The 26,179-nt window shown below is 58.2% G+C and overlaps 3 protein-coding genes across 9 annotated transcripts; 1 reads left to right on the top strand and 2 right to left on the bottom strand.

The window, feature by feature from the left end:
- Window positions 1-2,322: 2,322 nt before the first annotated feature.
- On the bottom strand, window positions 2,323-7,339 carry LOC134521130 (protein PML-like). Its single transcript, XM_063347259.1, has 4 exons — window positions 7,127-7,339; window positions 6,091-6,569; window positions 4,493-5,064; window positions 2,323-3,287 (listed from the first exon to the last, which is right to left on the bottom strand). Exons 1-4 carry the CDS (start codon window positions 7,157-7,159, stop codon window positions 2,479-2,481), a joined length of 1,893 nt encoding a protein of 630 aa, XP_063203329.1. The 5' UTR covers window positions 7,160-7,339; the 3' UTR covers window positions 2,323-2,478.
- Window positions 7,340-8,427: 1,088 nt separating this feature from the next.
- STOML1 (stomatin like 1) lies at window positions 8,428-14,288 on the bottom strand. 4 transcript variants are annotated; one of them, XM_063346421.1, is made up of 8 exons: window positions 14,035-14,285; window positions 13,637-13,918; window positions 13,333-13,439; window positions 13,037-13,186; window positions 12,339-12,542; window positions 11,256-11,484; window positions 10,390-10,608; window positions 8,428-9,317 (listed from the first exon to the last, which is right to left on the bottom strand). In XM_063346421.1, exons 2-8 carry the CDS (start codon window positions 13,782-13,784, stop codon window positions 9,115-9,117), a joined length of 1,260 nt encoding a protein of 419 aa, XP_063202491.1. In that variant the 5' UTR covers window positions 13,785-13,918; window positions 14,035-14,285; the 3' UTR covers window positions 8,428-9,114. The 4 variants fall into 4 exon arrangements, with proteins under 4 accessions (XP_063202491.1, XP_063202493.1, XP_063202492.1 ...); XM_063346423.1 differs by having other exon boundaries at window positions 12,339-12,452; window positions 13,637-14,288; XM_063346422.1 differs by having other exon boundaries at window positions 10,390-10,605; window positions 13,637-14,284.
- On the top strand, window positions 14,203-23,256 carry LOC134520695 (protein PML-like). 4 transcript variants are annotated; one of them, XM_063346420.1, is made up of 10 exons: window positions 14,203-14,327; window positions 15,272-15,370; window positions 16,225-16,792; window positions 17,147-17,724; window positions 18,150-18,202; window positions 18,704-18,781; window positions 18,870-19,086; window positions 19,721-19,773; window positions 22,254-22,410; window positions 22,495-23,256. In XM_063346420.1, exons 2-10 carry the CDS (start codon window positions 15,319-15,321, stop codon window positions 23,067-23,069), a joined length of 2,331 nt encoding a protein of 776 aa, XP_063202490.1. In that variant the 5' UTR covers window positions 14,203-14,327; window positions 15,272-15,318; the 3' UTR covers window positions 23,070-23,256. The 4 variants fall into 4 exon arrangements, with proteins under 4 accessions (XP_063202490.1, XP_063202489.1, XP_063202487.1 ...); XM_063346419.1 differs by having other exon boundaries at window positions 14,220-14,327; window positions 15,268-15,370; XM_063346417.1 differs by lacking the exon at window positions 14,203-14,327 and adding an exon at window positions 14,330-14,464 and having other exon boundaries at window positions 15,268-15,370.
- The last annotated feature ends 2,923 nt before the right edge of the window (window positions 23,257-26,179 follow it).

The raw sequence follows: 26,179 nt of genomic DNA, 5'->3' as shown, positions 1-26,179 counted from the left end.
CCTTGCCAGGCTCTAAGGGGGATTATGGGATGGTCCTGAAGGTCTGGAACCACCAAGTGGTCCAGTCTTAAACACTGAGCGATGCAGAGCCAAGAACTGAATGCCTTTAGCTGCACTCACCATCAACTCCTCATTTAGTGCTGCCCTCCTCAAAGCTGTCCGAGTGGACATCGCTATCTGCCAAGGTAGGAAAGATGTGTCACCTTTCGGATGTGGGGCTGTCCACCCCTGCACTGAGTGCCAGGACCAGTGGTTCCCAGATCAGCATCACCAACCGTGCTGAGAGGTGACCCTGGACAACCAGCAAGGTGGGTGGGGAGGAGGCAAGGAGCAATCCTGCCCTCAGCGTCCACCTGAAAAAGGACTGATTTCCCCTCAAGCCACAGACACAGAGTACACACACTGGGCAAGATCCTACGGGGGAGAGAGGACCAAAATGCAGCGTCACGTAGCCTAAGAGTTTGCAAGCAGCTGAAGGAACAATGTCTGGTTCTCCATCAATCTCCAACAAATACCTTGTCTTTGAACAAGACAAAGCACTGGGACATAACTATCCACCTGGAAGGTATACGGAGACGCTGCAAACTGCCCTGCCTCGATGCTTACACCCTGTAAAGTCTACCTGTGGCTTCACTGCTCTAGACACCGCTTACCTGAGTTGTGCAGCCCACCGTTGCCATCTGGCATGTCTTCCAGCAGCCTGTCCTCCTTGTGGAGAGTGATGGGGGACACCAAACAGCCAGTCCCAGGCTGGTCCGAGCAGCTTGTCTGCTGCGGCACCATCTGGTTCCACCCCTTGTTGTCGTCTTCAACCTTCATCACCTTCACCAGTGACATCAGGATATTTGCATTTTGGACTTTCTTCCTCTTTGCAGGGGTGGAGGTGGAGATCCAAGCGTGCAAAGAGGAGGCCAGTGAGAGCGGCCCTGCACGGTCAGGGACGGAGATGTCCTTTGCCCCCGGAGCACAGACAAATGAGCTTGACCACATGGGTTTGTCCCTGCCCAAAGCAAATGCTCTGCTTGCCCAGATGGTCTCTGCTGCTCTGGGGTCACCTGGCAACACGTCCTCATTTCTGGCATGATGCCCCTGGCTCTCCTCGGGCTGCGGCCACTCCAACTGCCCTGATCAAGGTTCCCTCTCTGCTGACAAGGGTCAGGAAAACTTTCTGCTTTGCAAAGGAGAACAGAGGAACCTTCCCAAGCTGTGGTAATAAATCATCTGTCTTCTTGTTTGAGTCCTGAGACTCCCAGGCTCTGTGGGGCTTGCAGGCAAGGCTAAACCCTTCTGATCCCATGCTGGGGTGGTGGGGACACGTTCTGCAGAGGGGCACCCTGGTGGTCCCTCAGCCCCAGTCCTGTGTGGGCTGTGTTGTTCCAGGCAAAAGCAGACAGGTCTGATGCTAGGCAAGTCCTTCGTGCACTATGGGATCAGAAACCAGAAGAGAACTCACCTTCAACATTGCTGAAGGCCACTTCTGCTTGAGTGGGGCTATGCCTTTCTTGTGGGAGATGTGTTTAGGGGCCCCAAATCCATCGCGATCCAGCCGCAGCATCTCTCCCTCGCCAGCCCTGGACGTGGGCAGGGCAGGGCAGGGTGCAGGCAGGAAAAGATCTGCAAGCCACCGCGCCAACGAGAGCTTTTACAGCGTGTGCAGCGGCATGTCTCACCAGGAGGTGTTTGCACCTTGGCCAGAAAGGTGCCTTCAAGGGACAAAATCTGCCTTGGCTCTGCAGCCCTACCCCAAACCAGCTTGGCTGATTCTCCTCTTTCAAAAGAGAACTTGGAAAGCAGCAACCAAATGCCAAAGCTCAAGCAACCATGCAAGGGCTGGGGGTAGCCCCAAATTCCTGCTGGGTAACACCATGAGACAAAAATCCCAGAGCAAAGTCCTGGTGGGAGTTTCCCATGCTGGAGCTGGGGGCGGTTCTGAAAGCAGGAAAACACAGTGATCTGAGAGGAGGGCGAGAAATGCTGGGGACATCTGAGAGAAGCAAGAAAGGAGAGAGCAGAAGGTACAGGTGGCTCTGGGGCCACCTCCTTGGAGGGTCACCACTTGGACGTGCCACTGAGGCTGGAATCCACCAGTGAGCTTGCAGGCTGGGCTGGAGAGGTACCCGCTCTGCCCAGCCACCCACCCATTCACCCATCCTTGCACTGAAGCCTTTCCTCCAGCTCTCCCATACGGGTTTGCTGCCCTCCCACCCATCCCAGACCCGTAAGCCGGGAGGTTGCAGGTGCTGGGAAGGAAAGAAAAAAGATAATTAGTAGGATTGTGCAAGTTATTGCCATGCAGTGGTGAGGGCTCATTGATGGGGGAGATGCTGCCTTCCCAAACCAGCAAAAGACCAATGCACTGTTCATCCTAGAAGGATTTATTGGCATAGCAAGGTGGGATGGAGAGCCTGGTCTCCACAGTGACCTTTAAAGGGTCTTTCAAGCAGCTGCAGTCCATGGCAAACGTTCTGGTTTGCAGACTCACTTCTTCCTCCGCTTCCGAAGTCTGGTGCTGGGCTTCCCACCACGCTTGCCCTTGGTGGAGTGTCCCGATTTGGGGCATTCCCCCTCGGAGGCTGGGCTATGGGTCTGTAAGCGTGCTGGGCTGGCAGGGGGGGCGGCAGGAGAGGGTCTGCTGGCGGAAGGGCCCATGGCAGCCCCTGGGATCGGTGGTGCATGCTCCTGCGGAGTGCTGGAAGGGAATAACTCCAGGATGTCGGAGGGCAGCGATGGCCAGTCCATGTCTGTGGTGAGGGGCTCCCGTGGGCTGGCCACAGGCTGCAGCAAGGGTCCCATAGCAGAGGTGACAGTGGCCAGGGAGCGGGACATGGCCCGGATCTCCCGGATCATGGACACCAGGTGCCTGTTTGCCCTGAGCTGAGCTTTCAGCAGGCGATTGCTGATATTCAGGAGCTCGTCTGCTTGTTGCACGTTGGACCTGGCCCAGCCAGCAAAATCTTGCTGCAGGGTGGCCAGAGAGTCCTGGATGCTCCTGGGAAGAGGCACAGTGTCCCCATGGAATGACCCCGAGTCTTTCTCTGCTTCTTCATCCCTCTGCATCAGAAAGACTGGAGGCATGGATTGGGTGGGGGACATATCCCCTCCTTGGTCTGGACACACATGTCCTCCACTGCTGGAGGGGTCCAACATGGGGGCACAGGGCCGGTGGTGGGCAGACAGCCCAGTGGGGAGACCTCCACGTGGCTGGCAATGCTCCCTGGGAGGCTCGAAGTCGAGGATCACGGTGGAATCATCTTCAGACAGGGAGTCATGCTGGGGATCAGCAGTACCTGTCATGGAGAGGGAGGCTGAAGGGAGCAGGAAGGGAGACTCAGGGATGAGAGAGTCCTCCCAGCCTGCCTCACTGGATACCTACCATGTGATGGAGATGCAAGGAGTGGGGTGGGAGGCATCCTGTCCCCGGAAAACCCCAAGGGTTTCCATCTTGGACAAACCTGTCCATCCAGGTCATCACCCAGGGCTCTTCTATGGGCCATCCATAGCCCATGAGCTTACCCTGGTGAGTTCAGGAGTGGAAACCCACAGAGGGCCAAGGAGGACACTGGTCATAGCCCAGGTCCAAAGACAGCAGCAGGGGGATTGAGCAGAAGACCCTGCAAAGCCTCTTCCTCCCATTGCTTTTGCCCCCCATTTTCTGGAAGGATGCTACCACCTTCTGACCAAACCCAGATCCTCCGGCACGCCATCCCTGCACGCACCACAGATGCCAAGGCCTTCATCATTCCCAAAACACCAGCATCTCCACCACAGTGCTGTTGCCGAAGAGCTGGTGGAAGATCTGCAAACCCAGCAGCGATCATGGACCTCTGACCACCCCTGTCGGGGAGTGCTCCCAGGGAACATTTTGTCTTCCCGGTTGGATATGCCATCCCAAAGCAGTAATCAACAACCCAAAAGGGAACTTGGCCCAGATAGTTGTGGACAAAGGCTGAGCAAAGACAAACTGGCTGGAGATCTGAGGAACAGAAGTGGCCAGTGGGTGGCAGGACACTAAGGCCTAGAGAGAGAATAGTTATGACCCCTGAGGGCCCTGCACGTGTCCCCAGCACAAACGTTTTTGAGAGAGGATGTGGAGTTGATCCAACCCTTCAACCCACTTCCTCCTTGCCAACACCAGCCTCTGTGAGCCCATGCTCCATGTGCCTCATGTCCAAGTGCCGCTCACCTCCCGTGTCCTTCAACCCACACGGCATGGCTCCATCCACATTCCCGCCCAGTACCACCGCATTTGTGGGACCACCATACTCCGTGAGAGCAAGAGACAAGCGTTGCTTTGGAAGCGATGGATGCAACAACTGCATCCCATCCCTAGGGGAGGCTGCAGCGTGCCCACCTCATGAGCAAAGCCTGGAGGCACAGGTCCATCAAGTCACCACATGGAAGGAGACTTGAAACCCATGGAGAATATGGTCTAACCTTCAACTCTGCTCTTGGTCCCCTCCTCCCTGGCGTGCCTGGCCAAGTGCCTCCTCACCTGGGTGCCCCGTGACGCGCTCCACCAGCGCCTGCAGCCTGGCTCTGCACTCAGTCAAGTCCCCAGCCTGTGCTCGGTCCCTGGCCCCTGGCAGCTGCAGCAGCTCCTCCAGGGAGTCCTTGATGAAGGGCTGCATGTCCATCACCTCCTGCTCCGTGGCGTAGAGGTTCATCTTCTCCACCAGCTGCTCGCCCGCCTCCATCCGCCGCAGCACCCCCTCCACCCGCTCCAGCTCCCTCGACAGCTCCCGACGGCCCTGCTCCTGCCCGGCTTCCACCAGCCCCAGCAGCTCCTCTTCCTCCCGACGGATCAGCCCCACCAGCTGCTCCACACGCTGATGGATCAACTGCCGCGTCTCCCGCTGCACCTGCTCCAGCCGGGCGGCCTCATCCTTCAGCCCCGCGTAGGTGGCCTCGAAGCCGTTTCTCTTCTGCTTCAGCTCCCGGCTGAGGGTGCCCAGCTCCTCCTGCCTGCGCCGGGTCTCACTGCGGATGTCGCAGAAGGGGGTGTGATGGCTGTCCAGCAGCGCGCAGATGCAGCACAGAGCCCTCTTGCACTTCTTGCAGTAAACGCTGTGAGGCCAAGCACAAGCAGAGCAGTAATTCAGGCCGCACGCTTTGCAATTCATTCGTTTATCAAACTGCTAAGTCATGCATTCGTTGAATTTAAGTTACCACCCGGTTTGGGCCAGGCATTTGGTTTTATACTCTCCCAATCACAAAAAAAATATGTTGGTTCAATGTCTCCACAGGGTTTCTGTTCCTCTGCTGGGCTGGCTAAGGTCACTGCGGTGACTGTGCAAGCGCTGTGGGAGACATTCATAAAATCATAGAATTGTCTAGGTTGGAAGGGATCTTGAAGATCATTGAGTCCAACTGTCAACCTCACATTGACAAAAAACAACACTAAACCATGTCCCTTAGCGCCACGTCTACCTGGCTTTTAAATACCTCCAGGGATGGTGGCTCCATCACCAATGTTTGATAACCCTTTCATGCACCACAAGTTTTACCTCTTTCTTCCGATTCTCCTCCCCATCCCGCTGAGGGGGGAGAAATGAGTGAGCAGCCACATGGTACTTCGTTGCCAGCTGGGGCTAAACCACGACAGCATCCATGCTGTTCCCAGACCCTCTCCAAGCTGGTCTAGCACCATCATCAAAACACACCCTTCTCTGCTGTCTGTCACGGCAGCTGAAACAAGAGGCCTTCTTCTTGCTGGGCTCCATCAACCTCACCCTCCTTATCCTAGCAAGGAACACCCCCCACACTCCCCTCCCTTGTCCCCATCATCAGCTTGCACCAAACCTTCCCTCCATGCCCTAGAGACCACTGGTTACTACTTCCCACCCATCTTCTCCACGACAAGGTGGCAATCAGGGCAGCAGAGGGACTGGGACACCCTGCTCAGTCCCATCATGGACTCCCTCCATGCCCTAGACACCACCAGTCACTACGTCCCACCCATCTTGTCCATGACAAGGTGGCAATCAGGACAGCAGAGGGACACAGACACCCTGCTCAGTCCCATCGTGGAGTAGTCCAAAGAGATTTATGACAAGAAACCACCCAGATGAGGACAGACCTCCTTAGACCTACCTTACAATCTGGCTCTCGTGGGTTGGGTTGGAACAGAACAAGTTACTGGTCTTCCCGGTGCCCTTGAGGAAGTCCTTAAAAGATCCTGCCCTGATGTCTATCACCCTCATGGCTTTGTGACTCTCCATCTTCAGGTAGCGCTGGTGGGCCTCAAAGCACCTGGTGCAGAGAAACTCCTTGCACTCGGAGCACCAGAACTCACCGGCTTTCTTGCAGTTGTCGCAGAACAAGTCAACTCCACCAACGATCTTCTTGTAGATCTCGAGCCTGGCCTGCAGGTTGGTGAAGAGCAGGTTGTCCATGTCAGAAATGCTGCTGGCCTGCGGGATGGCCGTCCGGCACACGGGGCACTGCCCAACGGGCTTGTTCTTGCTCAGGCAATCGAGGCATAAGGTGTGGAGGCAGGTGAGGAGCTTGAGGTTGGGCAGTTCCTTCCGGCAGCCCTCGCAAAGGATGAACTGGAAGTCATCTTCTAGGAGCTTGGGGAGGGAAGAAGGAAGAGGAATAAGCACTGGGGTGGGTTTTTATGAGCTTCCCCCCTGCACCTTGTGGGGAAGAAGTGACTTGCAAACCCTACTTGGAGCAACCAGTGAGCAACCACTTCTCACCAGTGATGCCCAGGTCCTGTAAACAGGCCAGAGATTGCCTGGGATGGTCCCCCTGGCTATGGGGCTTGGGGTGGGGGGCGGTGGGGGGGTGCAGAGGGGCAGAGCTGGGGCGTGGAGAATGCATCTAAAGACCCCTGGACGACATGCCTGTGGGGTGGGGACCACCCTCGCAGCCACCTCCCTGGCTCAGCCCATCCCTCCGGTCTCCTGCCTCCCTCCCTCTGCTTTTGCAAGGCTGGGTCGGGGAAGGGGGTGGGGAAACACCCCAAAACTCTTATCCCCATCACACCCCCCCCCACGCCACGCCTTGGGGCTGGGGGCTCCCTGCTGGCCTGGACCCCCCGGCTCGGAGCCCCCTGCCCCCGCCGGAGCCCACGGCCCGCACTGCATCCCCCCCGACATCCATCCCCGGACCAGCAGCCGCTCACCTGGGGGCCGGGAGCGGGGTCGGGGCCGGCCATGGCGGGGCGGGCAGGGCCGGTAGCTGCCCCCCCACCCCGTCCCCCCCGCTCCCTCCCCGTCCGCCCCTGCCGCCTCCTGCCTGCGCTGCCCGCACTTTCGGTTTCTTCCGCGCTCCGAGTAACTCCTCCTTCGTGTCGGGGCTGGGGGGGGGACGGACAACTGCGCAGAACACACTCCCAGCCCCGGCAACCCCCCGCCGCGGAAAGCCCTTCCCGACCTCAAGAGCCCACCCCAAGGAGCAGCATCCCCCGGGAAATGTATTGCAGGACCCCAGTATCCTGCTGCGGGGGGACTCGGGGACTGTGCGTCTCCCCCCCGCCAACTTAGAGAGTATTTCCACATCCCCGTTTGGCTTGGCGGGGGGGAAGCTGGTTGTGTCCTGACTCTCCTTTACCCCTTCCTGCAGGGCATCGGTACCGCCCCCCGCCCCAGGCCATCTGCACCATGGGGACCACCATGAAAGGGGGACCACCATGAAAAAGGGGGAGCTCCACGAACACTTGGGGTTCACCCAGCCTGGTAGCCCCAAAAGGAGAAGGGGGATGGTAAGTCACTACCCTCCCCCCCCTCCCCTGCCCCGGGGGCTTTTGATGTCTGTAGGATCTCCAAAGCTTGAGCCAGGCTGGTACCACCCCGCCCCAAGGCCTTGAAGAAGACATTTAGGAGGTGGTTTGACCTGAATGGATCCGTAACTCATTACATTACGGAAACATTCTCCTTGCCCCCCGCTCCCTCGTCTCTCCCCGCCCCCCCCGCCCCGGCTTCCAACAAGCAGCCCCTTGCACAGGCCAGGCCAGGCCAGGCCAGCAAGATGTCCCACTGGTCCAGCAAAACATCCTGGGGGCTGGTAAAAAGCTGCCTGGAGCTCCAAGACATTTTAAGCCCTGGGGTGCTGGGTGCTGAAGGGGAGCGGAGCACCCTCGGAGAAGCTGTGCTGCATCCTGACAACTCCTTCTCACCATGGCATGTGTTCATCACGATCACACAGTGAGATGGAGTCACACCATGCCACCTGCTTGACTGGCAGCAGCTCCCACGCCCTGGCCAGCACACGGCCTCTTTATGCAGCACCCTGGGGTGCCTTGGGGAAACTGAGGCACCGAGGGGTGCAGCCCCATCTGCCTGCAGAAGTCATCAGCCCACCGCCGCCCAAGCACAAGGCTGCAGACCGGGTTTATTGTCCATGGAGAGTTGGTAGAAAGGAAGCTTACAAAATAAATAAATATCTATATATGCCTATATACAGTCCACACTCCCCCCCCCCCCCCCCCAGACAGACCTCACAGCATGCATGCAAAAGCACTTTGAAGCACAAATTAGCGCAATGACTTATTACAAACCACTCTGGGGGGAAGGCTCCAGGTAGCTCCAGGAAGGTTGTTCCCCATATCGCCACTTCTGCCCCTTCCCCATCCGTGCCAGCATCCCCTCAGCAGTGCCACACTAGACTCCAACCCCACCCCACCGGTGGCATCCCAGCCTGGTCCAGCCAGCCCTCGTGCCCCGCTTTGGCTGCCCACCCCACAACTACTGTCGTTGGCCACAGTGTCCCCAAGATCTTCCCAGTCCTATCTACTCAGCTCATGTCCCTTCCAGTCTGAGATGCCCGGCCGTGCAGCCCGTTGTGGGGGCAGCAGGACATGGGTCTGTGCCCTGGTGGCATATTGGCCAAGGGATCCAGAAGCAAACTGGCACCTGCTGGTGTGCCAACAGGTTCCCATCCCGTAACATTGTAGGGAAAGGATGGGAAGGGTGGATAAAGACAAGGACAGGCAATGGAGCTCAGCCTCAGTTTCCCTGCTCAGGTCTTCACCCAACTCCTACAACCTCCATGGGGAAGGCAGCAGGAGCTCCAGGAGGGCAAGGCCCCCCACTATGCAGCACCCCTATATGTCCCCCCCTTTCGCACACCTACAAAGACACATGCACACAGACACGCACCCACATGCATGCTCTATCTATGTTGTTTCATCGCCTTGACGAGATCCTCCAGCTTCAGGGCAAGGTGCAGGTCGCCTTTCACCTGCAGCTTCCCGCTCATGTAGGCACTCAAGGGGCGCAGGTCACCCAAGAAGAGGTCCTGTAAGTCTTTCTCCGCCACCTCCAGAATGACATCAGGGTTGCCCTCGGGCACACCTCGGCCAGCTCGCCCGCTGCCTGTAGGACACGATGGGTGGGAGAGGGGGAAACAGCCGGCTTCAGGATGCAGCCTCACCTGCTGGCGTTTCTCCCCACCGTTTTGTAAGGATTGAGTTGGGTCAAATGACAGACAAGGGCTGGGCAGGGGGATTTTGGAGACAGGAGTCCTTATTCCTCATGGAAATAAATTTCTCTTGTGTTGCTCCACCAATGTCCTGCTACAGTGGTCCACCTCCAAGGCCTGTAGGAACTTTTTCCCTGGTGTGCTGGTTTTGGCTGGGATAATTCATTTTCTCCATAGTTGCTAGTATGGGGCCACCACTCCAAATGTCCCCCCCTTCCTTCTTCTTCCCCCAGCTTTTTATTGCTGAGCACGACGTCATATGGTATGGCATGTCCCTTTGATCAGTTGGGGTCAGCTGTCCCAACTGCGTCCCCTCACAGCTTCTTGTGCACCCCCAGCCTACCCACTGGTAGGTGGTGTGAGGAGCAGAAAAGGCCTTGACTCAGCAATAAGGAAAACATCCCTGTGGTAACAACACTGTTTCCAGCACAAAACAAAAACACAGCCCAGACCAGTTACTGTGAAGGAAATTAACGCCATCCCAGCCAAAATGAGCACACATGGCCACCAGGAAAACCATCAGCACCCACAGGGGAATGGAACTGGATGCTGGGAGGACATCTTCCACCATGGCAGTGGTCCAAGGTGCTGCCCATGCATGTCCCTCCATCACTACCCTCTTGGGTTGGTGGCACAGAAGAGACAACAAACTCTGAGGTCTCCGAGCCACCCCACTTGGTCAGCCACGAGGAGACCTGGCTGGCAATTTTCTATCAACACTCTCTTTCTGAAGGAAAATTCATGGTTTTAACCCAAACCAAATTCTACTTTGAACTTCCAGGGAGCCACAGCCACCAAACTGCAGCGCTCAGCTGACGGGCCCTGGGGTGCCTTTCACAGAGCCACCAAACAGGGTTGGTTTGGGGCCACCTACCACCAAGCTCAGCAGGGTTTGAAGCATGCAAAGGGGTCACGGGCGCAAAATGCCCTCCCACCTCTAACACAACAATCCCAAAGAGCAGTGACCTGAGGAGAGGTCTATGAAGTAGGTGCTCCGGGCGCCACTGGGCAGGGTGATGTTGACCTGGTAGGATGCTCCCACCTGGCCGACTAGGGCCTCGGAGAGGACAGGCTCCACTGCCGAGAGCAGTTCATCTGCACTGGGCTTTCTCCAGGTGCTGCCGGCGGTGGGGAGGAGGGGAGCGGTGGGAGGCTCCAGCTCATTCACTGTCTCCACACTGTCTGCTGGGGACAAAGGGACAGAAGTGCATTGAGGGGACACCTTTGAGTGGTGAACTTTGCTGGTCTGCACGAACCCACCAGCGAAGGTCTCTGGAGCAGAGAAACCCACTTATCCAGCAAGTTTCCAGTTAAGCAAGAGGAGGACAACGTGGTTTTGCCATTTCCTACTGCCTGCTCTGCTGTCTGCCGTGGGTTACTTTTCCCCTGCTACCAGGGGGTGGAAAATTATCCCTGAAAGAAACAGTGGGGCACAAATTGGTGTAGGGTTTCTGGGAAAAAAAAAAAAATTAATCCATGTTGCCCTCAGATGTGACACTCTCGGCAAGCTCAGGCCCTTCCAGATGTTTGCCTGATGGGAATGCTGAGATCTGAGTTGGTCTTCATCCCAGGCTCCCCCAGATCTGCTCCTACCCTCCCCAGTCCCATCTCCAACGTCTTGTTGGAAAGGTTGTGTTGTGCCATGTGCTGTATGGGAGCTGTGCCTGAAGGGGTCCTTTCTCCTCTTCCCTGCCAGCCTATTTGCGCCGTGCTCGTAGGAGCATGCTATCTCCCAGGCTTTGACTCCTCCGTCAAACAGCCAACAAACGTAAAGGTCATCGGGCAGGAGGGACATCCCCCCAGCAGAGAAGTGGTGGCCCTGTGTTGATTACCTGTCTCCGGAGTGCCGGTCTTGCTGCCCGCCAGAGCCAGGGTGTTGCTGAAGAAGTGGGCAGACAGCTGCTGAATGGTGCCACCCAGTCCCTCCAGCCCAGCGATGGGTGGCGCCGTGGCCAGAGGGCCCACCAGGTTCTCCCGGGGTGGCTGCAGCACAGCCTCCATGCTCAGCTCCACCCTGTCCACCTCCAGGCCCCAGGACTTCGTCATGTCATTAATCTCCAGCTGCAGAGCCAGGAAGAAAGAGAGAGGTGTTGGCAGCCCCAGGCAGAGCCACGTATGGCCATGGTGACCTCCCATCCTCATGGGACCCCTCACCCTAGCCTCCCATCCATGGGCATCCCATAGCTTATACTTCTGGTACCCACCACCTTTAGGTGTGGAGCGTTGCACCAGGCTCAATAGGCTGTCTCCTCCAAGGTGTCCACGCTCTTGCTCAACCCATCTCCCCCAGTTGCTCTCCCAGCTTGGAGGAGGCTGGGACAGGGAGGACAGCTCTGCTTTGTTCCCCTTTCCATGGCTTCCTCCAGGCTGGCCCCTTTCCTTGCTCTCCCCTTGGTACCATGTTCTGGCATGGTGCTCCACCAGACAGCACCTCCGGCCTCCAAACCACCCCAGAGATACCAGTATATCCCCCCGGCATCCTTTCATACCCCCCCCTTGTAGACATTCAATGCACAAACTCTTGGCCTGGCCCACGTCAGCTGTGGGCAGTAGTTATTGCTCCTGCGCCACCACCCTGTCCTGCTTCTCTCCCCAAAAACCCTTTTCCAGATTGCAGCCCCCTCCAGACATTTTCCTGGTGGAGATATGGAGGTCGAATTTAAGGCTGCCGACAACACGTGGGCTTTTCTGTATGGCCAAAAGCACTTTGAGATCAGCCACAGAGCTCCAGAGACCCACAGGTTGAAGGTACCTACTCCCCACTTATCACATCTTCCCAGCTCCCCTCCTTGGCCAAGTCCATGGCCAGATGGACTTTCTGCAGCTCCAGCTTTCCCTTACTGTTACTTCCACACCAAGAACCTGAGGGTTTGGAGGGCGAGGGGGGCTCTGTTCAGGGCTGAGAGAGTTCTCACCAGCATCTGCTCCCCAATCCTCAGCTTCTCCACCTGGATCTCACGGAGGCTCTTCTTCACCAAGGTCTTGGTCATGGCATTCTGTGCTGTCATCCGGGTGGCCGCGATGAGATCCTTTACCATCATGACGGACAACACGGGGTCCCACACCCGGAATTGGACATCGGCACCCATGGAGATGACCGCCCCGTCCTTGGAGGTCAGCTGGGGCAGAGGGGAGTCAGGATCTCTCTCCCTCTCTGCCCCACAGCCCAACCCTTCTGCACAGAGCTTGGGAGCAAAGGCATTCACTTCTTTCCCAGCTGTCAAACAGCTCTGGATCTCTTTATTAAGAGGGTTATTAGAAACAAAACCAGCCCAAATTATGAATTTTGGGGTCATCTGGACGGTGAGGCCAGTTTCCAGCACAGGGCTGTTATTGAAAGACATCTGGGAAGGACAGGGATTGATGGGTTTGAGATGTCTCCAGCCAGGAACGTGCATTGAACAAGGCGTGCAAAGTCAAGAGGAGCTTTTCTACTGCAGGCAGGTGAGGACTCTGGGTTCACAGCACCAACCACAACGGCCCTCGCTTCGCCATGAGGATGGAGGAACCAAAAGTTGGGTCCATACACGGCACCAAGGGTCAGACCAGCCCCAAATCCACCTGCTCTGGGTATTTGAGAGATGCCTCTTCATCCTGCCCCAAGGCAACTCACCTTGCAGGGGGGCACATTGAAGGCCCTTGTCCTCAGATCCACACGCTGCCAGTGATCAATGAAGGGCAGCAGCAGGACCATGCCGGGTCCTTGCGGTGCCCGGATGCGGCCCAGGCGGAAGATGATCATTCGCTCGTAGGTGGGCACAATCTGGAACGGGAAAGTTTAGACCAGGGCGGAAGCAAAACCCTGGGTCCTGCAGGTGCCAGGAGCAATGGGACCAGGGGCAGCTGGGAACGGTTCCCCACCATGGAGGATGGGTTGCATCCTACTCCTTGCCTGCTTCCCTCCCTTACCTTCAAGGCAAACCATCCTGAGATGGGGAAGGTGACAACCATCAGCAAGAAGACCAAGGAGGTGATAATCCCATGGCAGATCCAGGACAACCAGCCCTGGGAGGAGTCTGCAGGGGGATGAAACAGAGGATGAACCTGCTCCAAAGCCCCCTTCCCTGTCTGTGAACCACCATCCAAACCTCTTCCCCCCCATGCACCCTGCACCCCAGGGGAGCCAGCAGCGTGGGGGGCACCCAGCTAGCATGATGGCAAAATTGGGAATAGGGGGGGAAGGCAGCATCTCCCCTCTAAGGTTGGGACTCACCTGTGGTATTCCCAGCTGGGCCCAGAGGATCTTGCTTGGATCCGAAGGAGAAGAAGCCCTTCTGGGCACCATAGAGCCCGATGCTGGACTGCTGGAAGCGGTCAAAGTCTCCCAAGGGAAGGGCCTGGTATCCCGACCGGCTGAACATGGTGCTGGTGCCTTGCACAGGAGCCCGCTCCCGGTGCTCGGAGGCCTCTAAGCCCAGCTTTCCCCTGCCATTCCAGCCAGCTCTGCAGCTGGCACGGCTTCTGCCTGTCCCCAGCCAGATCCAACCTCCTTGCCCTGACGTGCAACCAGAGAGACACTGGGGAAGAGCTGACAAGCCCTGCTTTTTTCACAGAGGATACTCGCGAGAAAAAATCAAATCCTGCGGGGGTTTTACCTCGCTGGGGACTCACCCAGGTTGGGGAGCTGGGGGGTGCTTCACATCCTCCCGGAGACCCTCTGGGCAGGAGCCGAGCCGGGAGACAAAAGCCGTGGCCCCGCAGACACCCTTCGCATCGCACCCCCTTGGTAGCCGGGAGATAACCCCGGGGTGTCCCCGGCCACCAGCCCCCGCCGTGGCCGTGGGGACTGGAGGCCGTGGGGAGGATGCTGCGGTGGGAAGGAGGGAGCCGCTGGTGCTTCCTGGTCCGCCCGTCATGTGGCTGCTGACGGCACAGGCACGAAACGGCTCACGGTTCACGGCTGGGTGAGTTTTTCCGGAAAGGCCCAGCCCGGGAACTGCTCCACCAACCATATGGGGAGAACCGGGTCCTCCATCACGCATTCACCTTGAGGAGGGGCTGGCTCCAGAGGGTCCCCCAGCCCCACAGGGAACCGGGAGAGGTATTTTTCCCAGCAATTCCTGTTCTGGTGGGCCCTTCTCACCATACCAAAGCCCACTCCCCCCGCCAATCTCACCGTCTTTCAAATGACAGCGAAGAGCAGCGAGCAGCCCAGAGCGTCACTGCTGGGGATGGCGGGGCAGGGGGGTGGTGGGGGTGGCAATAGGGCAGGTTTAAAGCCCCCTTTGGCTGAAGCGGGGGCCTGAGACACTGCCCCAGGCACAGCCTTTACAACCGAGCCAGGACCCAGACATGCACCCCAGGACTGCTTGGGGGGGGGTAGGGGGGGTCTCCTATCTAGAAGTTAAAGCAGAGCTGTGCCCTCCAACCCCCCCCAGGTGCCAGCATCTCCCTCCCCGTCCCAGTGCCTGCATGCCCGCCCTAGTACCAGCATCCCCATCCCAGTGCCTGTACTCCCCCCGCCCCCCCACCCCCCGGCTCCCCTGGTGGCAGCATCTCTCCGATTCCTGCATCCCCCCCACCCGGATACCAGCATCCCCGCTCCCCCCCCACCTCCGGTGCCTGCATCCCCATCCCAGGGTCTGCATTCCCCCCCCTCCCGGTACCAGCATCCTTCCGATGCCTGCATCCCCCCAACCCCGCCGGCCAGCGACCCCCCCAGTGTCTGCATCTCCCCCCCCCGCCGGCCCCCCAGGGCAGAGGGAAGGCAGGAGCAGGCAGGGAGGAGGGCGCTGCCCGGGTGGGAGCCGGGAATCCCGGGTCGCTCCCTTCCCAACGCCAGGAACACCCCTGCCTTCCCCGCCTTCCTCCCGCCAGCTCCTCCTCTTCCTTCCCCTCTGCTAGCCAGGTCGGGGAATCGAAAGTCCCCGTGGAGAGCCGTTCGCCGCCGCTGCCATGCCCGACAGCCCCGCCGCCCCCCGGCCGCCCGGCCCCAGCCCCCCAGCCGGTAAGAATCGGGGGGGAGGGGGTGTCCCCCCACTTTTCTGGAGGGGGAGGAGGTGAGACGGAGGGGGTGGGGAGCAGAGCCTGGCCCAGACCCCCACCCACAAAGGGAGACGAGGGTATCGCCCCCGTGGGGGATGGCATTTTTTTTTTTATTTTATTTTTAATTTTTTTTTTTTAGGGTGCAAAAATATTGCATGGAGGCGAAGGCGAGGGGGGGGTGGGGGCGCTGCTTTATTCTGCGTGTGTGGTGGTGGGGTGTCCTGCCTGCGCTGCTGGGCTGGAGAGGGTCCGGGGGGGGTGGTGGGAAATGAGGGGTGTTGCGGGAGACGGGGCTGGTGGCAGCATCCCGCTGCTGCCCGGGACGTTTTGCAGGACCCCCACGGGGTGGGGGGTGGGGTGGGGGAGGAACCGCTGCCAGGGCCCCCCCTTGGCCTCCCCGCTGGGGGGGCGGGAAGAGGCAGCGGCGGCAAATCGAAAAGAAAACCAACTTCGCGGCCTTCGTTCCCTCCCCCCAGCTTTGAAATCCACAATTCCCCGAGAGGGAAGAGGTTGGGGGGGTGGGGGAAGAAGAGCCTCCGAGGGTCCCACACTCGAAGGGAGCACAACCCTTTGCAGCCAGCAGAGAATCTCCCCTGGGAGAGCACGCTTCCCCTTGCCGGGGTGCTGTCACCCACTCACCTTTGACAAGGCGGGGTGGAGAAGGGCTGCTTGCCCACCTTGCGGCTCCGTTAGCCCTTCCCTGCAGCGGGGTGGGTAAAGTGGGCTGCCCACGGGTGACCTGCATGGCCCCCACGGGTGGGACTGAGCCTCCCGTCCTCCCCCCAGCTCACACACTTTCCCCCGCATCCCACCTAGATGGCAGTGGCACCACTGCCCCCACGGACATGGGACCCCAGCCGGGGACACCCCCGTGCTCCCCTCCGTCCCAGCAGCCCGCCGTGGAGGATGACTTCCAGTTCGTCTCCTGCGAGCGCTGCCGGAAGGAATCGCCCAACCTCAAGCTCCTCACCTGCCTCCACACCTTGTGCCTCGATTGCCTGAGCGAGAACAAGCCCATTGGGCAGTGCCCCGTGTGCCGGACGGCCATCCCGCAGGCCAGCGGCATCCCCAACATGGACAACCTGCTCTTCACCAACCTGCAAGCCAGGCTCAGCATCTACAAGAAGATCAGTGACAGCGGTGGCCCGAGCTGCAGCCGGTGCCAGGGGGAAGCGGCGACGGTGTGGTGCTCGGAGTGTGAGGAATTCCTCTGCACCAAGTGCTTCGAGGACCACCAGTGGTTCTTCAAGAAGAGGAGCCACGAGGCCAAGAAAGTGGAGGAGCTTCGTGCCGACTCAGCCCATCGGTTCCTGGAAGACACCAGAAAGTCCTGCAACCTCTTTTGCTCCAGTCCTGGTCATGCCAACCAGGGCCATATCTCCAGGTGAGAGTGGTGCCTTGTCCCTGGGGGTTCCCATCCTGCACCAAGGGTGTTGGGGCTGCTGCACCAGGACCAAGAGCCAAGGGGTTTTCTTTGGGGAGGGACTGCTGCAGCCTTGGTGAGGCCAAGCAGTAGTGATATGGGGCTGGCATAGGAGGGAGGGAGGGGAGGAAAGGCGGGTTGAACACCCACCTTCACACCCAAATCTGCAGCTGGTGATGTGAAGTAAAGCCCTTTCCTGCCCTGTGCCTCAGTTTCCCCTCCGGTTAAGCTGCCCATTGGGGATGGGGAATCATGCCCAGGTCTTCTCTCCCTTCTCACCTACTGGCTTTGAAGGATGCTCCTGTTTCCTTCCAGCATCTACTGCAAGAAGTGCAAGAGGGCTCTGTGCTGCTCCTGCGCGCTGCTGGACAGCCATCACGCCCCCTTCTGCGACATCCACAGCGAGACCCGGCGCAGGCAGGAGGAGCTGGGCACCCTCAGCCGGGAGCTGAAGCAGAAGAGAAACGGCTTCGAGGCCACCTACGCGGGGCTGAAGGATGAGGCCGCCCGGCTGGAGCGGGTGCAGCGGGAGATGCGGGAGCTGATCCATCAGCGTGTGGAGCAGCTGGTGGGGCTGATCCGTCGGGAGGAAGAGGAGCTGCTGGGGCTGGTGGAAGCCGGGCAGGAGCAGGGCCGTCGGGAGCTGTCGAGGGAGCTGGAGCGGGTGGAGGGGGTGCTGCGGCGGATGGAGGCGGGCGAGCAGCTGGTGGAGAAGATGAACCTCTACGCCACGGAGCAGGAGGTGATGGACATGCAGCCCTTCATCAAGGACTCCCTGGAGGAGCTGCAGCGGCTGCAGCCGCCGGTGACCGGGGACCGAACGCAGCCTGGGGACTTGACTGAGTGCAGAGCCAGGCTGCAGGCGCTGGTGGAGCGCGTCATGGGCCACCCAGGTGAGGACCTGCCGTGGGGATGGATCCAGCCACCCCATGGGCCAGCTGAGAAAGCCATTGCCCATCTGTTGCTCCCATAGGGTTCAGAGCCACGTCCTTGCAGCAAAATGAGCCAAGATTCACTCTCATAGGGTGCTTGTTTCCACTGGGACCAAGTTTTGCTCCTTCGTTTATATGGCCAGAGCCCCTTTTTGGTCTCCCACCAATCTGACAGGCTCTGATGATACTGGTTTCTGCTTCCCCAGCTCCTAAAACCCCTTGGGCCATCCCAAGCCAAAGGGCTGGGAAATGGGAAGGAGACCAGAGCTGCCCTTTCTTTGCTGCAGGCGCTGGGCAGGTTTTTCCCCTGCTTGGCTGCTGCCGGGGCTGAGTGGGAACTCCGGAGGTTCTGATTTGGGATTGCAGCCCTCCTCTCTCCATTGCAGGTACTAATTCCCAAGCTGTCCCCATGGTCGAGGTGGCCCCAGAGAACAACCTGGTGAGATGTCCGTGTTTCGTCCCGGTGCGCTGCCATGCAGGGAGGGCTCCTGTGTCAGCTGAAACGTGGATCCACCCCCCTCCACTTTCCTCTGGCCTTTGCAGGCCTCCCCCAAGGGTTTGCCTTCCCCTCCCCAGCCCATCACTCGCCTTTCTTCATCAACAACAAACCCCCAGGAGCAGTTTCTGCCTGGGCAGAGAAGGACCTGCTTTGGAGCCATCGTTGCCTGCTCCCCGGGCATGCTCCCACCCCCTCCTGCTTCATCCCTCATTTTCAGCGGGGGAATCCATAGCCTACCCGGGCCGTCACGCTGCCAAACACCCACAGCTCAAGCACAAGCCTTGAGCCAAGCTGGAGGGCTGGGCTGTGCCTCAGTTTCCCCCCAATGAGGATGTTTCTGCCCTCTCCCAACTCTGCCCACTGCTTGGGGACACTCCAGCCCTGCAGAGGGATGGGTGGCCTCGAGGTTCACCCTAACGCTGCTCCGCGCTCTTTCTGCAGCAAGAGCCAGTCGAGCCCCAGAGCCAGAGCATCTTGCCCACCTTCACCATCAGCCTCGAGGAGATGCACAAAAGCTCGGTAAGAACCACCCCGGCCAGGCAGGAGCCTTTGGGGACCGGGAGATGTCACCCTGCCCCTTTGCATCCCTATGTTCTCCTCTCTCCAGGCTCTCCCCGTCACCATTTGGCCCAAGCGGACATCACATGGCATGGAAAGGGGCAGCCAGGTGTCACCCAAGCTGCTGAAGCTGGAGTGTGACAGCATGCCGATCCCCAGCGATCCCAGTTCAAACCAGTGGGATGGCAGAAGGGGGCCCAGCACCTCCACGCCAGACCAGAACTGCAGCAGCATCCCGGCCGCCAACAGCCACGCTGATGTTGCAGGTGGGGACGGGGGACATGCCCCTCCTTGTTACCTTTATGGGGGTCCCCCATCTTTCCCAGCCTCGCTGCACCCCCGTGCACTCAGAGCCTTGGCCAGCCCCCGGGGGTCAGAGCAGCAGAGGGTGGGAGCTGGTACCCAGGGAGTAAATAGGAGAGGGGTGGACGCGGGTGCTCCATGCATCTCCATGTCCTACCTCTGAGGGAGCCAAAAACCCAGGGTAAGCGTGCAGAGAGAGTCCCTGACCTCCCGTTCCAGGAGCTCTGGGTTTTCGCGGAACGAAAAACACTACCATTTTTAGCAAACCACCTTTTTCTTCCCCAAGCTCACCCGGCCCCACTCCAGCATCCCACAGCGAGGGGTCCCGGGCTCAGCTCTGCAAACAGGAGGGAGGATGAAATGCATCTTCTGGAGTGGTTGGTGCAGGGTCCATGGGGTGGAGCAGCAGTGGAGAGGTTACCCCCCACCTTGAGGTTCATCTGAGAGCACCCAAGGGCTGGGTGGCACGTGGTCCTGGTAGAAGCGTTGGCCCTCTGCTGCAAAAATCAGGAGATAAGATTAGTCCTCCCATGGGAAAACCCGTGCCATCCAAAATAAGAGTCTTGAAGCCTCAGCATCCTCCCGTTCCTTCCGCAGAAGACATCAGCATCGTCATCAGCAGCTCGGAGGACAGTGAGGAAGACACGGCGGTGAGTGTAACGCCAGGCCTCCCTCCTTGCTGAGCCCCACGCCGCGGGCAGAAGAGGCAGCTGCCCCCCCCACCATCATCTCTGGGGTGCCATTCCCTGTCCTCCAGCCTTCTCCCTTCCCAGCATCAGCCAGAGGCTTGCTTGCAGCTTTCTCTTCCTTGAGGGTTGCTCCCAGGTGGCAGAGCATCGGGGCCCTCCCAAATCTAGTGCTCCTGGGCTAAGACCTTTGCTGCTATCTCCTGGTATTCTGGAGCAGCCATGGTCCTCGCTTGCAGGCAAGCAAACCCCTCTTTGATTTGCTCTGGGGTGGGATCCCCCACCCCGCCCCGATCCCCTAAGGGATCCCGGGAGCCACCGGAGCAGGTAGAGACCATCTGAGCATCCCCAAAGTGACATTCCCAAGCCGCCTGCGGTGGTGTTTTGCAGCGCTGCTGCCGCAAACTGGTGCGTTGCAACCAAATGGTCCTGGCCAAGGGGGTTAGATGAACCAAGGGTGCGGGATCCCTGCTGAGATCCCTTTGGAAATGGAGGTGAGCACAGCTGATTTGGGTACCAGGGAGAGGAGGGGTTGGTTTTCCAGCACTGGTTCAATGAGAGGTTAAGAGCCCCAATTTATTTTTTTTGTGTATAAACTAATGCAGAAGCTCTTCTTACTCTTTAATAAAGCTGTTTCCAGATTAAATCTCAGCCTGCTGCTGGCTTCCTTATTCATTTTTTTTCCTTTGCTGTTTTTCCTTGCTTTCCTGATTCATCTCTGACCAGGGAGGAGGGGGGAGAGGGGGAAGAGAGTTGTGGGACTAAAACCCTGTCCCCGCTCCCTGCTAGTGCCAAAAAACCTCGAGTCTGGGGTTTTTGGGGACATTAGCCACTTGCTGCGAGAAATCTCTGTGTGAATCAGGTGTCCTTTGGTACAACGTGGATTTAAGGGTGTAGCAAAGGTGCAGGCTGGAAAAAAAAAAAAAAAAAAAGAGGTCCCAGGGATATAAACATCTGGGTGCTAGAGAAGTGCAACCCTGAGAGCTGAGAAAATTCAGTTTAAATCCTGGAAAAGGGTTTATATAGCAGCTGAGGGAGGGGAAGAAAAGTGGGATGAGGCAGTGGGATGCACCCAGGGATGCTGCAGCCCTCAGGGAGTGGGGGGGCAAGGGCTGGGGACCTACCTAGGAGCTCAGGCATCTTCGAGAAGGAGATTTAGGGGCTGGGGAGGAACCTTTGTGGGGTCACCTGGGGACTGTCACCTGGAGCTGAAGCCACAAGAGCATCGCCAGCGCCCAGCTCTGCCTGGATCCATCGCCCACGGCCGCCATGGTGCTATGAACGTATCTCTCCACCTGGGTGATTTTCCTCCCCCTCAAATCCCGCACGCTTTCCCTCTCTGCCTAACCCCTTTAATAAACCTTTTTTTGCATATAAATTCAATTTGCCTGTTGCTGGTTTGGGTAACAAGAGCATCTGCGATGGTGTTTTGTCACTGAGTTTGGTTCATCTAACTCCCTTCAGGCCACCCGGGTCACCCTGGGCACAGCCAGGTGAGGGGGACGGGACACTGCCACCACTACCCCATCCTTCTCCTGTCCCTTCCCAAACAGGGCGGCCCCATGTGCCCTTCAAACACGCAATTTTAACCTGGCATTTAAGCCATCCGACCTCCGCAGGGCTGAGGAATGCTTGGTTTTGCTCACACGCCTGCAGGCATCAGTCCAACTGCGTTTCCACCACTCCTGGGCTGCAGGTGAAGATGCAGAGAACCAGCATAGAGGGACATGGACGTCCCATCACCCAAGGGTGCCCATGCCAGGGGTACAGGATTGTCCCTGGGGCAAAGAGGGAGGGAAAACCAAGGTTGGAACCTCTTGAATATATTGCTGTCCTGCTCTTACCCTTGGGAGATATTCACCATGGATGTCCATCCCTGCCAAGGCCAGGCAGGGGATGGTTGGTATGGCTGTTTTCACTCACCACGGTAGAACCTGGATCTGCTGAGCCTGGAGGGGCACCAGACCTCCTCCTGGCCCGATTCAGCCCACTTTTCCTCTAGACACCAACCACATCTTTTAAGTCTAGTGGTGTCTCGTGTGATGTGGTTGCTCAGCCAGGTTTATGTCCTTGCATGAGCTGCGTCCACCCGAGATGTGAAGCAAGTCCCCAGACCTGCGTGTTGTGGCCCTCTGGCCACTCCCTGCATCCCAAGACCTGCTTAAAAGGAGCTGCATGCAGAGCTCTGCTCTTGCTCACTTGGCCCAGACCCTGGTTTTGGGCTCTCAGTGGGGCTCCCCATGGCCAGCCCGCTCCTGAGGCACAACACACAGCCAACCCATCCCTGGCAGTGCCAGGACATCAGACTCTGGGGGTTTTGTGATGTTGCACGCAACCAGGTCCTTGCCCATGGTCAATGGTGCACCTAGGGGTGCTCCTCATGCCTTCACAGCCAGGTTTAAGCAGGCAGATGGGACTTGTCCCTCTTCTCAAATTTCTTGCAGGCCTCCAGCAAGCCCAAGGATTGTAAAAAGTCCTCCAGCCCAACATGGTCTGCGAGCGGCACCTCACCCCACTGCAGCCCTGGCCCCACCAGCCCCTGGGACAACAGGCTGGAGCCAAGCACCTTGGTATTCCTCAGCTTGAAGGTTGATCAGAAAAGTGAGCATAGGGGCACAAGGGGCTGGGGGGCAGAGAGGGGCACCCCCAAATACTTACTCCACCCCCATCCTTTCCCCTCCGCAGCCCAGAACATCACCGAGGTGGCAGCAGCCAATGGAGAGCGCACCTTCAAGATACTGATTCAGACACCAGAGTCGGTGCTGGCGCTGCTCTCCCAAGGTGTCTCCATGGAGGTGGGGATGCAGAACCTACTCTGGTACCTCTCCCTGATCCCCAGGCCCATCCTCATCGTCTATAACTTCTGGACGCTGGAGCTGCCTGCTCTCTTTAAAGCCTTGGATGCCACAGGCAGGAAAGTGGACTTCTGCCAGGTTGTGGGCGGTTACGTGGATATGTTGGCCTTGATCAAGGAAAAGCTGCCCAAGGCCTCTTCCTACAGGCTGAAGAACCTGCTGAGAGGGTACCTGCAGCAGCAACTCAATGAGGGCAGCACGCTGGCCACGGCCAAGGCCTTGCAGGACCTTTGGGGAGTCCTGGCGCTCCCTGTTCAACCCGACACGGGGATGATGCTCACCCACTGCAACCTGCAGAGCTACACCATCCTGCAGACCCTGGTGCAGGAGAAGCTGCTCACCAGGAGGGCGGCCAAGATCCTGGCCCGGCGCAACCTTATCCTCTGGGAGCTGGAGGAGGCATAAGCGCAATCATGGCATGAGCTGAGCTGGCCAGGTCTCAGACTAACCACAGCAGGGATGCTTACCAGGAATGCTCTCACAGACCTTCTCCACTCCCAGCATGGGGCTTAAAAGGTTCAGGAGTCAGGGCTATGGGGGGGGGGGAACCCCACAAACACCCAATCAAATTAATATCTTTATAAAATTAATTGCACAGTGCAGCCCAGTGTAATTTATTGGGGCGTCTCCACCCTTCCTTTTCCCAGCCGGATGGGAGGGGAGATCCTGGGAACGCTGGTCGCCCTGCCCGGGCAGCAGCAGGTACCTTGCCCCCCCACCCCCCCAAATACCCCGCAGCCTGGATGCGGCCCCCGGTGACTGGCAGAGGCTGCCAACGATGTCCCCAGCCGGGGCTGTGTGCGACAAGGCAATGCAGGGGACGCACCGCCAGGTGTCCCCTTCGTACAGCCACACAGGGCCGGGGCTGGCAGCGCATCCTTGGAGCCCACCGGTGGGTCCCTCCCATACCTGGGAGGTGCTGCGACCGTCACCGGGGCGTCTTGTCTGCTGTCTCGGGCACGGGGTGGGAATGATGAACAGGTCCTCTGGGTGGCTACAGGTGGGTGAAGATGGGCAGGAAAAGGGATGCAGTGAAGGTCTCCTCTCCAAGAGGGTGCAGCAGGAGCTGCCAGGCGTAGAAAATTTGGGGGGAGACAGGGAGGAAATGTCACCCGCATCTTCTGGGAGCCCCCCAGGAAGAAGCAGTAGCCCAGACAACTGGTCTACTGGAGCTGGGTCTTGGCCAGCGAGGCAGGGGCTTCCTTCCCGGAGCATCAAAGTCCTGCTTCCACCAGGACAGAGCCAGCACCAGTTTATAAGGAGCAATCCCAAAGGAGCTCCCACGACTGCCTGGTGGCACGCAGGACTCGGCGCCAAACTCAGACGATGCCATCCCACCCTGGGGATTCTCTTTTGTCCAATACAGGGCTGTGTGCGGGGAGCAGCCTCTACAAGGGGCACGGCCGGAGGACAGCAGACCCCATCTGTCTGCTGTCACTGGCCTCATCAAAGTCTTGTAAAACAATAGCGAAGTCAATGGGCTGCGGGAGCCAGATTAGCTGTTTCTTTGCCCTGAGCTGCCATAAAGCTCATTCATCTGGCTAGGAAAGGGTTTCTCACTGCGGGGTGAGCAGAGTGGCATCCAACAAGCCCCAGCCCTGGAGGAAAGGGCTGCAGGTTGGATATCCCTGTGGGGTGAGGGCTCCCCAAAGGTCCCACCAGCTTCCACCTCCAACAGGCAACTTCTGCGCACCCGCGGGTTGGTATGGCCCTGCCTGGGCCTCCCTTCCACCCACAGCCACCCGATGGAAACCCCCCTCCATGCCAGAGATGTAAGGAAGAACTGGAGTCTCTCTGGTTTGTTGGTTTTTTTTTTTTTTAGGGCAATAAATAACTTTACTGAATTAAGCGAATCTCCTGAAATGATATATAATATGCTGCTTGCTTGATTGGCTGTTATTAATAATGCATCGCTCAATCTAACCCATTCATAAAACGAGTCCCTGCTAGCCCTGAGCAAAGCGCTTTGGGACTCAGGAGGGGCGGGGGGGAAGAAAAGGCAAGAGGGAGCAGCATAAATCCTTTCTGTTTATGAAAATGGATTTCTTCCCCCAACAATCATGCAAAACTAATTAGAGCCAAAGGGCCAGTTCCTCTCGCATTTGATTACACCCTGCAAGATCACTCAGGTTGGCTGGCCGGGAGGGGGGAGGTGGGGGGGAGGGGATGGATGGCCAAGGCAGGGGAGGATCTGCCCAGAGAAAGCTGCATGGTGTAGGTTATATTTCTATATTTCTAATAAAAACATCAGCCTGTTAACAGCTGACCAGGTTTGCATCCCACAGAGCATCAAAAGCAAGGACAGGCTTAAATATTTGGAGAAGTAGCTGAGGCAAAACTGAGGGAAACCTTATCTAGATGGAAGGAGAAGCCACACCACCCCCGGACAGCCAGGTCCTGCAGGCAGGAGGATCCCAGCATGGTGGTTCATGCACTCACCTGATTTTGGAGGAGTAACTCAGGAGTAGAAGGTAGAGAAGCCAGGAGAGCCCAAACTATGGGCCTGGCCTTCTCCTCCTTAAATAGGCAACGCCCCTAACCAGCATGTTGTAGAGGTCTCCTCCCTCAAAGACCAGTTGGAGATTAATGGTGTAAATCAGCAAACCCTCATTGACCACAGCAGTGATCCAGGTGATTCCTCCAGCTGAGAGTCTGCCCTTGTTTATACCAGTGGGAGATGTGTCCCCAGAGCTGTGATGGTCATCAGCTGTGGACTTGGCCCCCAGCTCAGCTTCTGCTTGTCACTTGTTCAGGAACGTGCTGAAACTTAGGGTGCTTGGGGCTGAGGCAGGTGTGGTGTGAGAAGGAGAGGTTGACAGCCCCAGATACTGCTCTTTCATACATCTACCCATCCATCCATCCATTCATCCACCCACCCATCCATCCACCCACCCATCTATCCATCCATCCATCCATCCATCCATCCATCCATCCATCCATCCACCCACCCATCCATCCATCCGTCCATCCATCCATCCGTCCGTCCATCCACCCACCCATCCATCCATCCATCCGTCCATCCATCCATCCGTCCGTCCATCCACCCATCCATCCATCCATCCATCCATCTATCCACCCACCTATCCACCCATCCATCCATCCATCCATCCACCCACCCACCCATCCACCCACCCATCCATCCATCCATCCATCCATCCATCCATCCATCCACCCGTCTATCCACCCATCCATCCATCTATCCACCCACCCATCTATCCACTCATCTATGCATCCATCCACCCATCTATCCATCCAGCCATCCACCCACCCACCCATCTATCCACTCATCTATCCATCTATCCACCTGTCTATCCACCCATCTATCCATCCATCCACATCTCCATCCTCCATCGTCCTCTCTTGGAGCTCTCATCTGAGGGGGTTGAAAAGCCACCACAGAGCATTGTTGTTATTCCCTGCTCGCAGCCCATGGAAAACTGAGGCACAAGTGGTGACACAAACCCCACACATTGTGTCCACTGGGGAGGTGGGAATGGGGAGGTGGGTGGATGATG

This window comes from Chroicocephalus ridibundus, chromosome 9 (genome assembly GCF_963924245.1).
Source record: "Chroicocephalus ridibundus chromosome 9, bChrRid1.1, whole genome shotgun sequence".
Classification (NCBI taxonomy): Eukaryota; Metazoa; Chordata; class Aves; order Charadriiformes; family Laridae; genus Chroicocephalus; species Chroicocephalus ridibundus.
The sequence above is the reverse complement of the archived record's forward strand: the minus strand, read 5'-3'. Positions and strand labels throughout refer to the sequence as shown.